The 22537-nt window shown below is 44.9% G+C and overlaps 1 protein-coding gene across 1 annotated transcript; it reads right to left on the reverse strand.

Annotated features, from left to right (window-relative positions):
- Nucleotides 1-4068: 4068 nt before the first annotated feature.
- SPRY4 (sprouty RTK signaling antagonist 4) lies at nt 4069-20913 on the reverse strand. The gene is made up of 2 exons (XM_036751593.1): nt 20754-20913; nt 4069-8850 (listed from the first exon to the last, which is right to left on the reverse strand). The coding sequence occupies exon 2, from the start codon at nt 8799-8801 to the stop codon at nt 7899-7901; it is 903 nt and encodes a 300-aa protein (XP_036607488.1). The 5' UTR covers nt 8802-8850; nt 20754-20913; the 3' UTR covers nt 4069-7898.
- Nucleotides 20914-22537: the final 1624 nt, after the last annotated feature.

Genomic DNA, 22537 nt, shown 5'->3' on the forward strand with positions numbered 1-22537 from the left:
GTGAAAAATCAAGATGAAAATCTTTCCCATTCAACTTCACAGTCTTCTTGGATTCATGGATCTCCCCCTCCCCGCAGCCTCCCATTAAGAATTCCTACTAAAGGATATAGAGGAGATTCTTATTTAGGTTAAAGGCTCATTATTCGGCCTCTTAGGTACCTTCTCACTCCTAGATGCTGAAGCCTTTTAATATCAAGTTATTCTTCCATCCCCAGGCTCATTAGCCTTTCAGAGCTACCTGGATTAACTGAATGAAGCATTGCTGCTCCAATAACCGCGCCCCGCCCCCCGTAATTATACCTTCCTCATATTCTTCGTTTCTCCAATGTGTCTTTCCTTGTAGAAGGACCCCTTCCCTAATCTCTCCCATCCCCTCCCTTCACCCCAGGACTTCCTGGGACCTTGAAAAACCCATCTCTCCAATCAGTAACAAGTAAACTCAGGATGATATCAGACCTTAGAAGGTTGGCACATTTGTTTGCTGTGAGTGCTAATATATATGAAATGATCATTGCTGGAAGTAGTCTGGGACTGGATCCAGGGCTGGACCTGGAGTCAGGAAGATCTGGGTTTGAAACGCACCTTTGACTCTGTGTGGGCAGGGTGAATCACTTAAATCTAAGTTTCAGTCTCTTCGTCTATGAAATACTGACAATAGCATATTGTCATAGCATATTATTAAGAGTAAGAACTCTTAATCCTAACAGTCATAACTTGACCTAGAACTTCACTCCTTTTTCCCTAATTGCCTTGTCCTTCAGGGTATCATATTCTTTTCTGGGACCTTGTTGCTTCTAATGTAACCATCCTGAAAGGGAGGGGAGGTAGCCTAGAGGAAAACCAGGCAGCTCTACCTGCCTCCTCCCACACCCTAGAAAGAAAATGATTAGGCTGGAGAGGGGAGAGGAGAGGAGAGAATGGGAGGGGAGGGCAGGGCAGGGGAGGGAAGGAAAGGGGAGAGGGGAGGAGAGAGGGGAGAGAGGAGAGGAGAGGAGGGGAGGGAAGGGCAGGGGAGGGGAGAGGAGGGGAGGGGAGAGGGGAGGGGAGAGGGGAGGAGAGGAGGGGAAAGGAGGGGAAGAGAGGGGAGGAGAGGGGAGAGGGGAGGGGAGATGGGAGAGGGGAGAAGGAAAGGGAAAGGAAAAGAGAAGGGAAGAGGGAAAGGAAGGGAAGGGGAGAGGAGGGGAGAGCAGGGGAGAGGGAAAGAAGAGAGAAATGGAGAGAGAGAGAGAGAGAGAGAGACAGAGACAGAGACAGAGACAGAGACAGAGAATGGGAAGAAAGGTTTCCAAGCCTTGCATCAGCTAAGTGTTGCTATAGGTGTCGGCATAGGAAGTGTCTTCTAATGACATAAGGAAATGAGGGGAGTTTTTCAATCATCTCCTGCTTAACAGATACAGATGTATTCATAATTATCCCTTGCCTCAGGGCAAGAGGCCCAGGTGGGCTCCAGCAGGCCTTGTGTTCTTGCCAGACAAGAGCCCTCAAAGAACAACATGTAGACAATTGGAATGCCATTTATCGTACAAAACACAATAAAACCCCGAGCTCTCTTCCTGTCTCAGAGACCCATAAATTATGAAAATTACACCTGCCCCAGGCAATGGACATATTGTTTTATTAAAGTTTGGATGAATAAACTTTAGGCTCTTAAAAATGTCCTCCCTGGCTTTCATCTGGCACACACCTCCAGCACAAGAGTTGTCTACTTGCGCTAATTCGATCAGTCACAAATGTACTTAGAAAAGTTTACTAATTTAAAGTCACAACAGGGGGGCTGGTGGTTGGGTGGGGGGTGGAAGAGGAGGCTGAGCTTCAGGAGCTGCTCAGGGTGGGGGTCCCTGGCCAGAAGAAAACTCCCACTGCTGTAAAGAGCCCAGACCCAAGGAAATTCCTATTGCCCCAAGAGGATAATGCAGCATTTATCTGGCTTACATAGTGCGAACCCCAAAGCCTCTTTTAAGATGAGGGTGGTGTAGAAAGTGGTTTGGTGTCCCAAGAATTTGCCTAGCCAACCCCAACTTAGTTTCTCCTTTATTTTAAAATCGGCCCATCTTCCTTAGTGTAACATGGATGGAAAAAAAATGGATAGAGAATAAGAGGAAATGAGTTCAAAATCTCAGCATTGCCACTTAGTGAAGGGGTGACTGGGCAACTCACTTAAATTCTTTGGGCTTCTTTCCCTCTGTCATATGATGAGGTTGGACTAGATCACCTCTGAGGCTTCTCATAGATCAAAATATTTGGTTCCTTATTCTGTGGAATTCAAAGTTTTTTTCTTCATAGCTTTAATAAACTCAAAGCTTCTGCTCTTTGCATCCCTCCTCCCCTACCCCACCCCCTACTGACCTCACACCAGATTGGGGGAAGACAAGGCTAAGGAGATGTTGATAAGGGAGTAAAATGCGCCTCCACAATGGCATATTTTAGGCATCTGTACATTACTTCCAGTATTGTAATTTCTTGAAAGCACAAGGTCTGATCTAGTTTTCCTGGGAAACATGGTAGGGTGAGATTTCAGAAAGCCTGCCCCTTTGTAGGTATTTAAAAGAGGGAAGGGTTCTGCATTTAAGAGATGACTAAAGCATAATCGTGGAAGATTTGCATAGTATCACCACTCAAATTTCTTTCAGCCTGAGGATAGAAAGCATAAGGCCTGGTTAAACTAATGGGGACCTATCCTATTAAATGTATATGCATATACATACGTACATGTTTGTATATTTATAAAATATATGTATATATGTATCGACGTACACATTCATATACATATATGTATGTGTATATATACACACATGTATATATGTTGTGTATGTATATCTGTGTATGTATGTGTATATACATATACATGTGTACACATAAATAAATAATTTACCTTTCACCTAATGAAGATTTAAAAGTACTGATTAACTTTGGGCGCTCCTTCTGTCAATGAAATCACAGGGCTAGTCCCTTTAACTAGCTTTTATCCATTCTATGTGGGCCAATGTGACCTGGGCATAGATGTGTAGGGGAAAAGTCTAATCTTATCTCTGATGGTCCCCATACACACAGGACTAGTCAGTTGTGGGTCTTAGCTGACAATACCCATTACTCTCTTCCTTCTTAGGGGATGACCCAGCTGCTAAGAAATGTTAATCATTTGCAGTGACTGCCTTAGAAGGAAGTGGAAAGACTAGCAACTTCAAACATGGAGGAAGAATTTTGAGACAAAAGGCCCGCAGGAAGTAACAGTCAACAGGCCAGGAACTGAACCCAGGTGTCTTGGGCCCCTCTCCTCCCAACACATGCAGGAAGAGCTGTGCATACTGAAAAATTCTCTCTTGTCCTAAAACATAGACAGATGTCAAGAAAGAAGGCAATCTTTACCTTTCCATGATGAAGGCTGCCTGACCTTAGGATCCTTATAAAATGGACTGACAGAATGTTCTGCTCCCTCAAATAACTAAATAAGTACAGCTACATAAACAGGTGGGGGAATTGGTGGGTTTGTCCCCTTTTTAGGAGCTTGTGATCTATGATTCTCTGATACAGAGGAAGATAGGGGATGGGTTGCAGCAGAAGATACATGGATGAGATCACAGATTTATGGGAAGAATCAAAGGGTGACAATTACTCTGAGGGCTTTAAAAGCCAAGGCAAAGATGGACAGATATCAGAGAATGTTCATTAGTTCCATTAAGGGAGTAGGGAGGAACCCAAACAGAAAGAGCTTTGTTTTCTCCTTTCCACCTTAAAATCCTTAGCTCTTCCTGGGAGTTGAAACATTAAATCCTGCTTACAAATAGGGGGAAGGTAAGTCAAGGTACTCAAATTGCCTAGAGTTAGCTCCTCCCACCAGCTTCCTTTTCTGAATGTTCTGGAAAATGTGTATGGTAGGTTTTTATTGGGGAAAAGGGCTTGTCAGTTTCCAACCTGAAAGAGTGAGGGGGACCATTTGGTTATAGGATACTGAGGAAGTTTAGATCTCCCACCAACAGACAGTGAGAACAACTTGTAACACATGGGTTTAAGATGGGAATAAGCACACTCACTCTTATGCATACACAAACACACCACAGCAGTCCTGGATATATTTAACAATATATATTTATATATATTTCTAGATCAGTACATTCAGTTTTTAAACTTGTTTTTTTCTTCACAAACAGAAGAACTCTTACAATAGTAGACTTTCTAAAATAAATACTATTAAAATAGAGCTTCAAAATAAATATTCTATACAAAGGAACCCTTCTGTGGTAACTTTTTTGTTGCAGGGTGAGAGGGTGAAGGGAGAAATGAAGGGGAAAAACAAAGGGAAGGATGGATGGGGACGGGGGACTTGAACAGCTTTTTGTAACACAAAATCAAACTTTGGGACAGTGAGAACAGACACCCTAGGCACACAGTTACCAACAGGGAGAAAAAAAATGGAAACTCAGGATTTACAGTTCACAGAAGGGGTGTGAAACTGTTTCCAAAAGGACAGGGAACCAAAAGGCTAGCAAGACTAAAAAATGTTGTGCTAGTTAAATTTCCCATGGAGACATTCTGAGGAGCTTTGCTAAGTTGGTGTTAAAAGGGTCACTCTAGCCCTTACTCACCTCTACCCCATCCTGAGCATTATTAGTTAATAGAGCACAGGCCTTGTGAGTCCCAGAACCTGGGTTTCTGTCATGTTCTCTCAGCTACTTTAGCTTTAGTTTCTCTGTTAAATGAGGCCTCGGCCTCTCTGTCCTGTCTATCCTACAAGGCTCTGAGGTTCAAATGTCATAATGGGGACATAAAGATGTTTTATAAAGCTTATGAAGGTTTCTTATGTCTACCCCTTGGGAAAAACATGTGTGGCACATCTTAATCGGGATATGCTGGATAGCTCATTGAGAAATGTTGGGCCTGGGCATGTCTGCCATCATGGCTGGACACTTCCCCCATCTGCCTAGCTCCTCAAGGTGCCACAGTGTACTCACTGGGACACCTCCAATTAAAAAAAAAATGTCCTCTGAGCTCAGGGGGCTAGGATTTATTACCTGTTACAGGATGATCATTGACTTTCTAAACGGATATATTTGCCCTTCATGCGTGACCTCATCTTCCCTTGAGCTTTGGCTCAAGGCAAGGACAGGTAGTCTGAGCCAGGTAGAAGTGGAAGTTGTACCATTAAAAGGAGAGGGAAGGGGGCCTTCTTGTCCACCAAACTCTCAGCCAATGCAAACAGCCAGATGCATGAACTTATATTATCAGGTGGCCCTTTTGCAGGTCCCCCCTAGTTAGCTCCACATCCATAAGCATGAACCTCAATAAGCTTTTGCTCCAAATGGGGGAAGCCCCCATGCAGAAGCAAGCTAAGGAATTATTTGGAGATCAGAAAATTAAAAAAATAAAATGAGCAGAGGTTTTCATCTGTTACACTGCACTAAAGTAGCCACAAATAGTTGAGGCAGAGAAAAATTAAGGGAGGGGGGAAAGAGAGCAGAAGCCATTTAGCTCAGTAGGGCTAAAAACAAACCAAAGGGAAAAAAATAAAAAACCCAAAGAAATCAGGGTTTACAAACTATGTACACTGGAAGTTAAGGTCCTGGAGGCTACTTTGTAAGGAAAGTGTTTGTGTAGAGGATCAGTGTGGGTGTGTGCATGGGTCAATCAATTCTCCACAGAATGGGTGTGCAAGGGGGAATGACCATCAAAATGTAGCTAGCCCACCACTCAGTCCAGGTTCCATGGAGGCAAGTTGAGGCCCGCCAGCACCATCCATTGCCGAGCAGATACATATGGATGACTCTTGCTAGGCAGGCACAGGATGTCTAATCCTCTCCCCAGGAAAACCTTTATCATCATCTCCTTTAGTAGTGACATCTGATACATTCAATTGGTATAAGTGGTTGGCTGTAAATGTGTTTCCCTTCCTACTGTTCCCTCAGATTTGTGCAAGAACATTTATATATATCTATATATCTATATATATATATATATACCCATCATAATGTGTCTATGGCAAGGATAGCTACATGAACCAGCACCAGAAAATGCAGGTGTGGTAATTCCATGTTCTGCTTTTACAAGCTAGCAAATATTTATATAAATAAGAAAGTCTAAAACACAAGCCCCTCCTCCCCCCAATCAATAAATACCTATGGTTACAGTTAATTTATTTTAAATCAGATGTTACCACTACTCTTTAAAAAAAAAAAAGGTCCTTGGAGAGTATCCTACACAGGACTATAGACTGCCTCCCTTGTTCCTTCCTTTAAAAGGGCGATTATTATTCTCCGTGGAACAGATGAGATTCCTTGGAGAATGCTATCTATGTCTGGCACAGCCTTAACATTGCTGTGCCCACTCTATCTGCCCCCGGCGGCCTTGCCCAGGACACTTTCTCCACTTGACAGGAAACACAACAGATGGGGAGGACCAAAGAAAGCTACAAGATCAGCTTTTGCATGCAACAAGTACGTACCCATTTCACATGTGCCCATTCTACTCCCTCTAGCACCTTGAGAGAAAGGGTCACTGCATCTTTGGGGGGCCCACCACTGGCTAGCAATCTTCTCCAGAACCCCTTTGGGAGAACTTCCCCCATCTGGGCCTTTCTGGCTCTCCCCCTAGCACTTGCTAACACTAAAATAGACTTTTTTTTTGTCATCTCTCTATTTACAAAGATATAGACACACTATTGTACATATGAAGCTATGAAGCTGAGCAGCAGCAGCAGGCAAGAGGAAGAAAACCCACCAAGCTTCAAATGTCATTTGGCCAATGAGAGTGACTGTCTCTCTTCAGAATTAAAAAATTCTACAGGCGGGGAAGGGGGGGAAGTCAGAGACAGGGATGGGGACAGAGAACAGACATGGTGTTTCCTCAGGATGTTTTTCTCCCCTCCCCCAATCAGACCTAGAAAGCAGCACTTGGGGAGAGCAGAGAAAGGAATGGCTGTCTTTAAAACCTGTTACCATCTAGTTTACTTATTCTAGCAAAATGTAATATGTAACTGGATATGGTGACCAGATTCTCATTGGCAAAAATGACATTTGATCTCTCCTTCCTCTGCCTGCCCCACCCATATTATTTCCAAAAAGAATGTGGACGGAGGTAAAAAAGGACCTTTGGTGGGCAGTTAAGTCTGTGACAGCTTATCAGAACTAAGAGAGAATGAATTTTGGAGGCTATAGGTGGGAACATCTCGAAAATATTAGTGATGACGGAGGAGGGTGTGGAGAAAGGTATTTGGGAGTTAGTCTAAAACTCACCCTTAATTTCGTAACTTGGGGCAGGGAGCAAAACAGGGAGACGCCTAACATCCCTGCCCTGCCCCCCCCACTTTGTACTTAACTGACCCCTCTTCTTTTTAAAATGTGGATATAGTGTTTTAGTTCTTCACCTTCACCAAGACATTGGTGACACACTGGGGAAGAGGGGAGAAATCGAGAATCCAATCCTCTTCTACAGAGGCACCCAAGCCACCTAGTTAATGATTCCTGGGGTATTCAGACTCCCAGGCAGCCAGCCCCTATCCGGCAAGGGAGGGACAAAGGGAGGGAAGGAAGGGAGGGAGAAAGGGGGCTGGGAAGGCATTCCAAGCAGCTGCAGTTTCCGGATGTGTGTGTACATCTATGTTCTGTCTTCTGAAAAATCACAAGTCTATATCACACAACACTCCTCTCCCCTCTCCCTGCTTCTGTTCTAGTTAAACAAAAACCACACAAAAGTTCCAAAACCCTGAATATAGCCCAAAGTGCCTTGTTTGGGAAGGGAAGGAGGGAGGTGACTGATCTGATTCTTCCCAGAATCTGAGGAGGTGGGAGGTTGAGCCAAGGAATCTTCAGGATACAGAAGACCTGGCCCCTTTGCAGTCTTCTCTGGCAATGTTGTGGGTCAGGAACAGACAAAGCCCTAGGCCACAAGGTGGGGAGGGAGAAAAATCAGAACGGCTTCTCGGGTCTGTTGGTCTTGCTGCTGTCCACTGCCGTAGCTGCCTTGCAGATGACGCTGTTGGTATGTTTGCAGCGGCAGCCAGGCCGGCTCAGGCGGTCATAGCCCCGTTGCGCCAGCTTCACACAGCCAGTTGCTGGCAGGTAGCAGAGAAGGCATGGCAGCACCAGAGACAGGGCCCCCATGAAGGACCAGCGGGCACAACAGTTTGAGTGGGAGCAGGAGCAGGGGTGGTCAGCACATGAGCCTTCATCGTCTTCATTGGTGCAGTGGTAGAAGACCCCCTTCACCAGGCACATGCAGGTGCTGTAATTGACCAGGCTCTGGGCTGAACAGAGACATTCTTGGTTACAGATCCAGCAGGAAGGCAAAGTCCGAGGAGAGGCACATTCCTTACATTTGCATTTCCCGCAGGCCTCACAGAGCAGGAAGTGTTTGTCCAGCTCTTGGGGTGGCATACCCTTCAGGTCCAGGGGCTTGCAGTGGATGGCCTTGGGCTGAATGCGCACTGCCCTTGGGGAAGCCTGGTCAGCCACAGGGGGTGGGGCCATGTGGTCCAGAAGCCTCTGGTCTGAGGATGTGCTGCTGCTGCTACTGATGGAGCTGGGCCTCCCACTGAAGGAGATCCAGGGGTGGGTGACATCCTGGTCACAGCGAGAGAGGCCTGGGGTTGGTTCAGGATACCCTCCCCGGGGCCGCTTAGAGCCAGTTGTTGGGGCCAGGCCAGGATTGTCGATGTAGTCATTTTCCACATGGGTTGTCTTCATCTGGTCAATGGGCAGGATTGTGAGTGGGTGCTGAAGCCGGCCATACGAGAGGCGACTGTCCAGCAGGGGCTGGACCATGACTGAGCTTGGGCTGACAGGAAGACTATGTGGGATTGGAGGCTCCATAGGGGCCAGAGGTCCAGTACTGCTCCGAAAAACTTGGCTTCTAGGGGTCCTGAAAAAAAGTCAAGATTGAAGAGAAGAGAGAAATTCATTATCTTGATTGCCAATGTGCCAATCAATTTCCTGATAGATTCGATTTATATATTTGCCACCATCTCCTAGGGCTGGTTTGTATTTATATAACCTGAGGCACAAATAACTACTGCCCAAGCAGACCCTTAAAGAGGGTCTAAAAAGAGAGGGTAAAAAAGCCATTTCTGACCTTCAGGGACCCAGAATAGCAATGTATATATACCACTGTCTATAATAGTAGCACATCCCTTTGTGGCCGCCTAACTCCAGGGAAGCTTGTGATAAACTAAAGGAAAATCTAGAGGGGAAAACTAGTGTTACCAATTTCCAATGCAGAGCAGAATAATATTTAGGATAAATAGTATTTACTAGAATAGCTAGCCAGACCTCACTTCAGTTTCTGATTTCACTGGGAGAGTGCAATTTTACGTTGGAATGGGGCCAGAGATTCAACTACAGAGCCTGACACGGAACCCCAGGAAGCAACTAAACTTAAATCAAAGAGCGGAAACGGCTCGGTTCAAATTTAGAAAGTGCACATTGTTTTCTATTAGAAGTGCAATTTCCTCGCCTGCTGACCTTTACTTTTGGAATTCCGCTGCAGATCAATTTAAAGTAGCAGCCGCTTGAGCATGAGTCTCAGAGACCTTTGCCCAAGGGACAGTATTTGGAATCCAAAAGGAAAAGGGAAAAAAATGACCCAGCCTGGGAAGATTCCATCCTGAAGCTCATGAATTCCAGGGAAAGGGGAGGGTGGAATGAAGGAGAAAAATGTTCCCCCAAATCTCTCTTTGGATCAATAGTATGGAATTTCCCATATACTTTTTGTTGTTATTGTTTGGGCAGGGATGAGGGACTGTGGAGGGGAAAGGGAACCAAGGAAAAGGAGCTAATGTTATTCAAATGCCCAGGAACCATTTCTTGGTACATTTACTCATCCTGACTTAGAAGGTAATTCTCATTCATTCACCCCAAGAATGTTTGAGAAAGCTCTAGCCTTCCCGGTGGCTGCTATTTTTGACAAGTTATGCCCCTTTCTCTGTTCTTCAGGAGAACTGGCCATTTGAGTCCGGACATCCTCTGTCTATAAAGAACAATTCCACTCCTTCAAAGGACAAGCCTTTTAGGTTATTTGTTTCCCCCTTCAGATATTTTTACACTGAATACCTTCTCATTAATTCTTAAATAGCAACAGATCCTTCCTTATTCATGAGAAGAGCCTGGTCAGAAATATGAAGTCATCCAAAGATCAGCTCCTCACTTAAAGAAGGCTTACATTGAGGGCTCAGACCAGAGGCAGAATGTGTTCCATTCTTCCCTAAAATCATCAAGGAATCACCTCAAAGTGATTAATACCCCATGAGGGAAAAAAATATACTTTTATAAACAAGTGATTAGGAGAAGACAATTTCCTCCCGATTATCTATGGTCATAGCCAAAAAGCAATTATTTTGCAACAGTCAATACTGGACAGATTTTACATTCATATAGAGCATGAATGATCAATTAGCCTTGATAGTTGTACTTAAAGGGAATGGGATTTCTCTTAGAAAAGAGAAAGGAAATGAAAACTGGAGAGGAAGGATTCAATTCTGTTCAGTAATGGATTTCTCCCCAACTTTGCATTCATGTGAGTCCAAAGACCTCTTTCAAACCAGAGAAATGTTTGTTGAATTGACTATTCCTGGAACGAGGAACAGTTCTCATCAAAATCCCACTGCACCCACTCCTATAAGTAACTGAGGTCCCCAGATTACCTTGGAGTTTCTAGGTTTGTGCTAGGCAGTGGTTCTATTTCCCCTAAAGTGCTTAGGAAAAAAAAAGTTCTGCTGGGGAAATGGTTTTGGGAAAGGGAGAGAAAGGAAAACATTTCTTTTCAAGGGAGTGCAGGATAGTGGCTCTAACTGGATCAAGTATGTCTATCCGATTCCAGTCTTGCTTTCTGCCCTCCATGGGAGCCACAGGCTCTTTTGGAACACATGGCCTTTTAATCTTTTAGAAAAGATGTCGCTTTTCAGTAGAGTGGGACATTCAGCAGAGTCTGGCACAGAAAGATACAAACTCCAAAACAAGAGAATTTTAGAGTTGAGAAGGACCTTAGAGAGTCCATGGCTCTCATTTTATAGATGGAAAGAATGAGGCTCAGAGAAGAGTGAGCTGAATAGACAGACATGAAACCGTCAGAGATGGTCCCCACTAAAGTACTTTCTCAGATCAATTACAAAAAGGAACATTCCTTTATGAACAAATAATGTATTTGGAGTTAGAGGACCTGAATTTCAATCCGAGATTTTCTACAATCTGTGTGATATTGTGCAACCGATATTCCAAGACCATGTCAACCTCCCTGTTCAGTTGCTCCCTCTGGCCTCTAGGGTAAAATATAAACTGTCTTTGAAAGTCCACCACAGTCTTGTTCCAACTTACATCTTCAAACCGATTTAGTGTAACTCTCCCTTGTGTACCTTCCATTTCAGACAATGGCCTATTTGCTGCTTCTGGTACATGGCATCCATCGCCTAACTCTGGGTGTTTGCAAAGGCTGGCTTACTGTTGGTAATGTCCTCTCTCCTCACCTCTACTACTAAGAAGGAAAGGTGCTGAATAAATGTTTGATGAAACTGAGTTGAATTGGAAACATTTAGCCTCTCTAGGCACCTGTATCTCTAAGTTTCTTTTGAGCCTGAAATGTAGGATCCTAGTTACCTAGGGCTAAGTTGAGCCCTTGGGCCTCAAAGGCCACAAAACAAGTCCTAAAGAAAATCTGAATGAAACAAATTATTTCATTTTTCAACCTGCTACCAAACTAAGACTTGGTCCCTCAAAAATTGCTACTTCTACTGAGACCACATTTCTAATTACTATTGTATACCGGACAAACACTCAGCCTTTTAGAATAGTGCAACATGACTTTAAGACTCCAATCCTAGAATCAGAGGGCACTAATTAGATGGGAAACCCTACAAGGGAATCCCCTGGGTAAGCAACTTTTGCCTCAACAAAGTAACCTGTTCAGGAGCTAGTGCCATAGACTCATAGAATATTGGAGTTGGAAGAGACCTTGGAGTGACATCGAATCTCACCCCCTCATTTTGCAGAGAGGGGATGATCTAGGCCAGCAAGGAAAAGCAATTTGCTCAAGGTCATGTGTCTAATTTTTCAGTTATTTGGCAGAGCCTGGTCTCCCTAACTCCCAGGTCTTTCTACTGTACCGTTAGCCATAGTCATGTAATTCAGCCAGAAGCTTCTTCTCCAAAAAGGGCTGCTCCAAAATATTGTGGGTTGCAGGTAGAATGTGACATCTGGGATTAAAATGTAAACTTTGATGCAGATATCTGTATGCTGTCCTCTAGGACAGAAATGAGTAGCAGCAGAAAATCCTAAGGTATACTCTTCTACTGGTAAGCCTCCTTCTGACCATCTATTCAGCAAGAAGGTTGTGACTTCTTTGTCCGTCCTTTCTAACCCCTCAAACTTTCTCATTTGGTGTTTTCCTTCTTCCTGATTACTGTAGCCAAAATAGAGGGAAATTAAAGGAAGATTTCATCGGATCTGCTTAGGTCACACCATCTGACCAGAGATAGCATTTTCTTGAGCAGCTAGTCATTGGAGATAAATGATATTTCTTTAAAAAAAATAAATAAATAAGGCTTCCCTCATGTTGACTAGAAGATCAGTCTCCCTACTCACTGTGACACTGCCTTACTGGATAGTCTGAAGCTCAACTAAAGAATTTAAGTGCAGTTTAATAGGTCAATCATTTCCTCTACAAGGAAGGAAGAGACTTAGCAGTAAGGTCTCCACTCTCTAGAGTTTCATAAAGAGAGATTGTTTGCCAATTTGATAGATCCTGGACAGATAGTCCAAAACCAATGTTACATTTAGTCAGAGAATCCATCTTGTCAAGTTTCAGATAGCAAGGAAATGGGGCAGCATTAGCTAAGGATGAATGTACCAACCATTGAGGAAAGCCTCCTTCAGAGAGAATAGCTCCGATTTACTTTGAGGGTGGGAAAGGTGGAAATAGCCTCTCAGACTTCCAGAAACAATCAGTAATCACATGGTGAGGCTGAATACAGCTTCAATACATTTTACGACCATGAATCCTCAATACTCCCTTGTTTATCACCAACCCTGTGGACCACTGAGTAGACTATAAACTCCTTGAGTGTCAGAGACCAAGTTTTATTTAGCTTTGTATCTGCCTAAGCCCTAGCACAGAATTGTACACACGTTAAGTGTCCATATGTTAAATTGGGGCCATATAGTCTGACTCCTTGTGAGCCCATTTGGGCTTTTCTTGGCAAAGACAGTAGAGTGGTTTGCTATTTCTTTCTCCAGCTCATTTTATAGATGAAGAAACTGAGGCAAACATGGTTAAGGGTCACATAGCTAACAAGTGTCTGAGACCGGATTTGAACTCAGGAACTTGAGTCTTCCTGTCTCCAGAGCCAGCACTCTATCCACTGAGTCACCTAGCTGCCCTGAGGCTAGAGGACAACTACCAAAGAAACTAAGGACTTAAGAAGTTTGCAACTCAAGTTAATTGATTACTGAGGGTGAGGTTTCCTTTTCCACTGCCACAAATATTGGAAATGCCTAGTTCCCATTTTTGCTTTCTTAAAACCGTATGCTGTACGAGTCTCTTATGGGACCTTTTTGCTGTATGAACTCCTGAAGGGCTAATTAGTAATGTAAACTCAGTCAATTTCAGGATAAAACAGGGTTAGTTTAGCCTTTTGGGTGGTTACCCTCTAGTAGGGGATACAGGAAAGGGAGAGAGGAATGTGGCAGCGTGCAGGATGCAAGGGAGTCAGATTGGTCCACAATCATAGGATACCTGCTGGGTTTTCCAGTATGGGTGCTGAGATGGTGGGGCTTTTGACTAACCTGGAGAATGACACAGGCTAGAATTTTTTCTCCCTCTCAGCTGGGGATATTAGAAGAACCTGTTGGATTTTCTGAGAAGACTCACGGAACCAGTTGTACTTCCCAAACTACAGAACAGTGAATAAATGCCCATTTCTTTAGTGGTCCTACATTCAATTATCATGCAGACTTCTAAAAGAGCAAAACTTTCCTAGGGCATCCTTAGACTTTAAGGGAGGTGAAACCCAGACTAAGCCAGTGGGATTATAGGATCATAGATTTAGAGCTGCAGTGGACCTTAGAAATCACTGAGTTAAACTCTCTCAATTTACAGGTGAGGAAACTGAGGCTTGGCAATGTTAAATGACTTAATCTTAACAATTAAGTGACAAGGTCACAGAGGTATTAACTAGCTGAGCAGGGACCTAAACCTCTGACCCCAAATCTGATGCTCTTTCCACTTTCACAGCATGGGGCCACGCTCCGCTGGAAGACCTTCTGTTCTTCAGGGCAACATTACATACAGTCCAGTCAAGCCAGATCCAAACTTTATTTACCAAATCTAAAGGACTGAGTGGTCTTGTCCTAACTTTTGGAAAAAGAGAAACGAACATCAGAGAATGAGAGTCACTGAGGGTTTAGATCTCAAAGGAACCTGAGATTCCCCTTCCTTTGAAGGATGCCCTGGGAGGCTAAGTGACTTGTGTCTAGTCAGGCAGCTGATCAGGAACAGAGCTGGAGACTCTTTAGTCATCCTACGCTTGGTTATCAGGCAGACTTCTAAGAGACAAGAACTTTCCTACGGCATCCTCAGCCTTAGAGGGAGGTGAAACCTAGACTAAGCAGATGGGATTATGGGATCGCAAATTTAGAGCTACAATCAGCCAGAGAAGTCATCAAGTTTAACCCCCTTATTTTACAGATGAGGAAACAGGCTTAGCAACATCAAGTGACAATGTTCTCTTTTTCCTTCCTCCAAGTCCTCTTCCTACCAGACAAGGGAGAAAGAGTGTTAGATTAAGAGGATAGAACACCTAGGTTCAAACCCTGACTTTGCCAGCTACCAAGTGACCTAGGGTAAGTCATTTAATAAATATTAATAATAAGAGTTAACATTTATATGGTGCTTTAAAGTTTGCCAGGCACTTTTTATTTATTAGAGACAGCTAGGTAGGTGGTAGTGCAGTGGATAATGCCTGATTTGGAGTAAAAAGCCTACTTGAAACACTCTGGGTAAGTCACAATCTCTCTCAACTTTAGTTTTCCTTGTGGTAAAATTAGAATACTAGCCTCTACCTCACAGAGTTGTTGTGAGGATCGAATGAGATGACAAAAGTAAAATGCTTGGCAAGCCTTAAAGCATCACATAAACACTAAAGCTAGACCATTACCATCTCATCTGATCTTCACGATGATCCTGTCAGGTAGATGCTAGAAACCCCATTTTATACATGAGGAAATTGAGACTGAGAGGCTAGCAGGGCATACCCAGAGGAGGCCTGAGGCAGGACTGACTTACATTGTCCAAACTCCTGAGCTAAATGCTCCATTCACTATGCCACCTAGCTGCCTAGTTTTATCTGTAAAATGAAGGGGGTGGATTAGATGACCTGTGCTATTCTTTTCAACTCTAAATCCAAGATCCTCTGTTCTGTATGGAGTGGAAAATTGGATTACTCTGCGATAACTGAGAAAGAAGCCACTTGAGTCTGGAGGCAATAAGTTTCTTGTCACTGGAGATCTTCAAGTGCAGGATGGATGACCTCTTGTTAGGGGATATTTAAAGGGGTATCCAGCCTCTGGTAGGCATTGAGCTAGACGTTCCCTATGGGATCTTACCTCTAAGAACGTAAACCATGGACTTTCCTCCCTCCTACCCACAAAGAAGAGTCACCTGTTAGAAGATATAAACTGGGAATCAAAAGAATAATTTTTTTTTCAATAGCCAATCCTGCCATAGGAAGAGAGGAAGACTATTCCCTTCCCAATTCACTCCAAATTCATCTGGGTTTTCAATTAATCGGTTGAAAGAATGACAAAGCTCTGAAGCTGCACGTTGCCCAGCAAAGAGCCAGAAGGACTTCAAGCGTGTTATTTGAATGGTTTCTTAATATGTAACACTGTTCATCAATTTTAAGTTTTCTTATGCCAGCCCTGAAGGTTATTTTCTTAACATTTATTTGATTCAAACATATATTAAGCATCTAATGCATGCAGGGTAACACTGGCCTAAGCTAGGGGCTGGGAGGTTTAGTGTCTTCTTCCAGCAAAGAGCAGAGACTCATCCTTTAGACAAGGGGACAAGGGAGAAACCTAAAGAATTTTTTTCATTTTTACCTCTCACCCCAGTAAGAAACAGATGATCAGAACAACACTGAGATAATAATATTGTATGACTAAAAAGGTAGCCAAAGAAAGCCAATTCCAGGGGGTGGTCCAAGGAAGATTGGCTTCTCCAACAATGAGAACTGAGAATCCCCCTTGAAGCTGGACTTCCAGAACTAACTATTCTGTCTGCTTCTCCAATGTCTCGATGACTCTGGCTGCCAAAGTAAAATATGTGTAGTGTGGACCTATGATTTCATCCTGGTAGGGACTCCCTTCTCCGTTGCCTAACAGCAAACTCAATTTGGAACATACTTAGAAAGTTGCCTGGAATACCAGGAGGTTAATTGACTTGCCCCAATGTTTCAGGGCTGTGTATCAGGGACAGGATTTGAATCCAGGTCTTCCTGCCACCAAAGGCAGTCTTCTTTCCCTTGCTTTTCAGAAATCATATTTTATACCTCCTTATGTCTTGTATAAATGGGAACAGCAATTGTAAGAATGACTACATAATGAGGGTCTCTTAAACTTCCCATCTATCTCTATCTTCTCTAGCCCTGCTCTCCTCTGCCCTGATGGAGTGCATAGTTTCCCCTGAGGTCCCAGAGGTACCATGAAACAAACCCCTTCTCTTATACAAAGATCTTCTTTAGAAGCCTTCTGGGGAATAAGAAGGACGCAAAGTATTTCCCAGTGCTCCCCAGGGGGTTGGCAGAATCCCTTATCGCCTCCAAGGAATCTCCCCATTTTGCAGATGGGGAAATTAAGACCTAAAAGTAAAGGGTCTGCCAGCATGTAAACTGCTCTGCTTCTTCCCAAGTCAGTACTAAGGAGTAATAAAGCTATTCCATCATTTCCTACTTCTGTCCTTCACTCAAGGCTTGTCTTCAATCAATGCCAAGTAGATTGAGCTACGAGAGAGGCTCTGGATAGCTTCCTGAGCAAGCTCCATTGGTGTGGTAAGAATAATAACAGCTAACCCTGCATAGCCAGTTAAGGTTTGCAAAGTACTTTGTATGTATCATTTTCCACTTAGGTCACAACTCCTCCAAAAGACAGATCTGTACCAGATCACCAAAGTGATTATTTATGAGATTTAGTTTCCTTTACAAGACATAGTACCGAAAGCCACCCCCCTCACCCAAATCAGTACCCCAAATCCTTTCCCTCTCTCTTCACTGGGGATCAGCCTTCTCAGTGTGCCCATGGGATTCAAAGCCAAAGTGGCTCTGAGGCCAAAACATTGGCCAGCTCAGCAGAGATCCCACAATGAGGTTGCCACTTGCTGCTTGCTCCAATGGAGATAGGAACCCAGACCCAGGGGCAATAAATCTCCTTGAGTAACAAGGATCAGGAGAGAAAGTAATGAAGGCAACCTTCAGATGCAGACACTGGATAGACAGCCTTAGGTGCTACATCAATCAATAAATCAATTAATCATTCAGCATTTATTACCACTATGTGCCAGGCCCAGTGTTAGATGGGGGTGGGGCTGAGGGATTACAAAGACCATGAAACAATCTCTGCCCACAAGGAGCTTACATTAATTCAAGAAGAGAAGGTCACCTTCCTGGGTAGGAGCTGGGCATAAACAGCAAAAGGCATTTTTCATTCATCATTCATAAAAATCAGGTGAATCTCTTAGCATAAACAATGACAAAAATCTAATGAAGTGGTGTTAAAATAAAAGGGAACCTAAATTCAGCTGTGAGAAGAATATAAATTTGCTTCTTGGGCAGCTATTTCAGGAAGAAGGGGCAATCAAAAGGAATGTCTTAGCATCTCAAATACTAGCTTCTACAGCTTCCTTCAAGCCAGTGGGGATTAAAAGGATATATTATCAATTGATTTTAAATACAGAGAGGCAGCGAGGTACAGTACTAGCTCTGGAGTTAAAGGACCTGGGTTCAGATCCCACCTTTGACCCTTCTTCCCTCCATGTGATCTTGGGCAAATCACTTAAAACTCCCTGAGTCTCATTTCCGCATCTGTAAAATAAAAGGGTTGGAGCAGATGGCCTCTGAGGTGCTTTCCAGCTCTAGATCTTTGATTCTTTAATATTTAATAACTATGTGACCATGGACAAGTCACTTAATTTCTCAGTCACAGTTTTCCCATCTGTAAAATGGAAATAAAAGTACTTGTACCGTCTACTTTGAAGGGTTATTGTGAAGCTCAATTGACATGGGTATAAAGTGCTTAAAACACAAGTGTCAGTTATTATCATTATTATTACTTATGCCACTCCTCCCCCTCCCCAGCCTTTTTACTTATCTCTGGAGATGCTACAATTTCACATGGAGAAAACTGAACGGAGAAAAGACTAGGTCAGTGCCATCTGAAAGGGAGAATGATACTAGAGTTTACAAATTGGTGAGGAAAGAACTGGATTTCTTAAAAAGACCCCCTAAAAAGAATATTGGTCAGATAGACAGGGTAAATTTCCCAAATCTAGTACCAAAAATACCATCCTTCTTGACCCTATCATGGTGGCTCAGCTTCTCAGTAAAGTCCTGCTCTGTATGGTCAAAGGGGGAAAATGCCTGACGACTCCTGGAAATGGATTAAACTCTCTACGGGGTTGGGAAAGAAAGGAAATGCTATTTCCCATTACATACTTCTAAATATTCTCTCTATGATTTTCCCTGGAGAGCCATGTCAACCCTCCCTCTCTTTACCCTCAGCCTAAAAAAAAAAAAAACCAACCTGAGAACTCTGAATGTTTGATGCTCTACTTGGGTGAAGATCCAGAGAATTCTAAATATTGTGAAATCTACTGCTGCAACGCTGGGGAAGGCCTTCAGTCCCTACCATCTTATCAGAAGTTGATAACCCAACATTTCACAACTGATCCAGCAGTTCCATATCCTTTCTACCAGCTAGGCTTTAATTTGCTGTTAAGCTAGTAGAAGAAAGGCGAGAAGATCCTTAACTAACCCTCAGGGCCCAGGCACTGGGATGGGGGGTGGGGTAGGGTGAGGGAAGAATGCCTCACAGCTTTGTAAAAACCAGCTTCACGTTTCTTAACACTACTGCAGGACTTCTTTTAACATCACCTGTCTGCCCCTGCTTAACATAAAGTACAGCTTCCAGAAAAGCATCCAATATGTCATCAGCGCTCTACCCGTCGAACATTTCTATTCCCAGGCATGGGTGGGGGTACCTAATGAACTGGAGAAATCACGGGAGATCTGGTGCATTAGATTGCGGCTCCCCGGCTCAACTCAAGTCATGTACGAAAACATGGATTCCCCCCAAATCAGCCGTGACATAGGTGAACTGGAAGCAGCCCTTCCACGTCCAGCATTTCTTTCTCTCTAACTCACCTCAAGCGAGATTGGGGCACGTCCAACCAGGCTCTCTCTCGCCTCTCCTCAACACCTGGGCCAGGAAAAGCAACAATTTTCTTCTCCTCAAGATCTTTCTCCTCACCTCCCTCCCCACCCCTTCCCAAGCTAAAAAGAATTGAGAAATCTCTTGCACAACAGAAGCTACTGTCTAAATGCTTTTTGATGGTCGGCATGGGAAAAAAGAGGAGACATGGAAACCCCTTCCATAGTGATGCGGCCGGGATTTCTCCACCGGCTAGAACTGCCTAAGCTGGTCCCCGAGCTTCACCTCCAAGTCCTTCTCTGGGTTTCCCATTTCCTGGTCGACTATGAATTTTCAGAATGTAAGGTCTCTATCCCTTTCTTTCCCCGGTGACGTCAAGACTGGTACCACCAAGAAAGCAGGAGGAAAAAAAAAAAGCCTTATCTTTGCTACGCATGCAACCGTTTCCTCTCTGGATTTCTCCATCTCGACATTATATAAACCCACTTCCCTCCCCACCTCCTTTACAGCATTGCCCCCCACCCCACCCCTCAAAACCCAAAGGGAATCCCAGGGGTGAAGCAGAGACCAGGGTCTAGAGAAGGGTGGGGATGGGGCCCGAGGAAACCGGAGCCCTGCACAGCCCCAAGGAAAAAAAGGCAACTGCGAAACAGTTGCACAGAATAAAATGCTAAGGAGCAAAGGTCAAACAGTAAAGATCTTACATGCCAAGGAGTCGAGATCAAAAGTGCCCCAGGAGGGAGACACCTTGGGAGCCCTAAGCTCCGACGAGACCCACCCAGGAGGAAGGAAAGGGATCACATCAGGGATCCTGAGAAGGGAAAAAATCTACGTCGAGTGCTTAGGCCACTGCGGTTGGGGCAGGAAAGTTAGGGCGAAGCTGTTCCCTTCGGCAAAGGGCGACGGGGCGGGCTAGCAGACCTATCTACAGGGTGCCCCCAGAGCCCCGGAAGGCGGCTCCTTTGCCCCTGCCTGGCTGGGGGCAGATGCTCGCTGCCTGCGTCCGAGGCGGGCAAGTGCAGGGAGAAGGTAAGCGGGGAAGCCAGAGGGGGAGTTGTAGAGACTCGGAGATCCTAACACAGAGTAAAGGCTGGAAATGCCCCCATCTGAAACAGCGCATCCCGTGGCTCTGATCGCCCAGAGCCGGGTGACGGGCTTGTATAGGAGACTGCAGGACCGGGAGTTCCTCGCAGCTGCCTCACTGCCGTCTGCGGAGGCGCAGGGACAGAAAAGTTTATAGGGACATGCACCAAAAAGGGAGCAACGTTTGCCCCTTTTGGAGGAAGGAAACGGCCTTCAAGATCAAATTTACTGGGGGAAGAAGTGGGACCTAAGATCCTTAAAGCATTTACTTACTTTAAGTAATCCAGTCAGGAGCATTTCTCCATAGGTACTTAATCCTAAATTCCAAACAAGTCAGTGGCTGTCCCTGCAAACCCCAGCCAGATGAAACAGCATTGATCCCGGCGACCTGAAACGCCTGCACAGCGCTGTCAGCTTTCTCCGCTCCGCCTTGGTGTTGCAACTACTGCCTGGGAAAATGGCTTTTTTATGAATGGGAGGGAAGGGGGCCTCTCTGCGCATGCGCGCCGTCCCCAATTCTATGAATGGGTGGGCACAAGAGACCCCCTAGGCGCATGCGCTGCTTTCTTACACTCCCCCTTTTTTATGAATGGGGGGCCGGAAAGGAACTTAACCCATCGTTGCTGGGGGCTGTCGCTCCTTACCGGGCTGTCGCGCCTTACAAAGAGGAATGATTGTTGGTTTTTTTTTTTTTAAATGAATGGAGGGCGGCGGCAAGCAGCAGCTGCAGCTGGATCAGCTGCGCGTGCTGTACCCCACCCGGCCTGGGAAAGAAGGTAAAGAAAGCCTTCAAACGTCGCGGGCCTGTCCAGTTATGTGCGCTTGTATGTCGGGGAGACGATGCGGCCCCAGTTGTTGGGCCCGGGAGCTGAAAGAGCTCTGGGAGTTGGGGAGGTGAATGCACATCGAAATCCGTATGGGGATCTCCACCCGGCCACGACGGCCCCAGACAGCACAGGCTGGAGAGGCCGGTGGGAGAGCAGGAGCCGGGGTGGAGGGAGGGTACGGTCCGGCAACCCACTCGTTGTCTACTGCGGAGACAGTGCTGATTAGGTCTTCCTACTTCGAGCCCCTCGGACAGACTGAGCTATACCTAAACCCTAGGAGTTGGAGACGCGCTTAAACCTCATCCCTATGTCCCTATCTGCGGTGGGGACCGCCCCAGGCTCCTCGGGTGTTCAGTGGTGGGGAAGGAGATGCTTTTGAACAGCACAGAGGCTGATGAAGGAAGATGTAGGGATTGCGTTTCCCTCACCCCCTGGCTGACCTAGAGAGGCCTTCTTCCTTTGATCTGACGTTTCTCCTCATTCTCAGTGAAATTACCGCAAGGACTTTCAAGCCCTTCTGGAGCATATCCCTAAGCATCCCTTCCCCACCCTCCCCCACCAGCCCCAGTAGGGTTCCCCGCCCTGCAGATATCTTCTTGAGATCCTATAACCAAAGGGGGTGGAGAAAGGGGGGTGGGGTGGGGAGGATTCCCGTAGAAGGCCGAGGGGCTACGGTGAAGGGGGGGTGGTCACGGTGGTGGTTGTCTGAGTGGGGTTGGCTGCTCTCCCCTGCTCTGGGTGCGGCTCCCAGATGCTGCAGTGATGGCGACCAGATTAAATAACAAACAGAACGCTTTGAAATCCTTTTTCTACCTTTTAAGTCCGTGTGATTGTCAGAGATAAACCTTAAGTAGAGCTGGAGAAACCTTAAGTAGAGCCACCACAGCATATATGGTCAGGTTTAATCATCCCCTTCCCTTTTTTTTCTTTTAATCTGACATCTCTAAGGCCTAGCTCACAGAGACTGTGGGCAGTCTCTGGTGCAGTAAGAGAGATCAATATGGCATTCGCCTTTCAGATAGCTTGAATTTTAGAGTAAGGTAAGAACAGTGGCCTAGAATTAGGGAAATTTAGGATCATAAAATCTAAAGCTGGAAAGGACCTTAAAGTTCACCTAGGCCATTCTCTTTACTTGTACAGATTAGGAAATGGAGGCCTAGAGAAGTTGATTTGAGAAGGTCATACAGGTTTTGAAATCAGGTCCACCAATTCCACGTGTAGTGGTCTTTC

The sequence above is a fragment of the Trichosurus vulpecula genome, chromosome 3 (assembly GCF_011100635.1).
Source record: "Trichosurus vulpecula isolate mTriVul1 chromosome 3, mTriVul1.pri, whole genome shotgun sequence".
NCBI lineage: Eukaryota > Metazoa > Chordata > Mammalia > Diprotodontia > Phalangeridae > Trichosurus > Trichosurus vulpecula.

Coding starts and splice junctions, on each gene's coding strand:
- SPRY4 (XM_036751593.1), bottom strand. CDS start 8,801: ATGGAGCCTCCAATCCCACATAGTCTTCCTGTCAGCCCAAGCTCAGTC.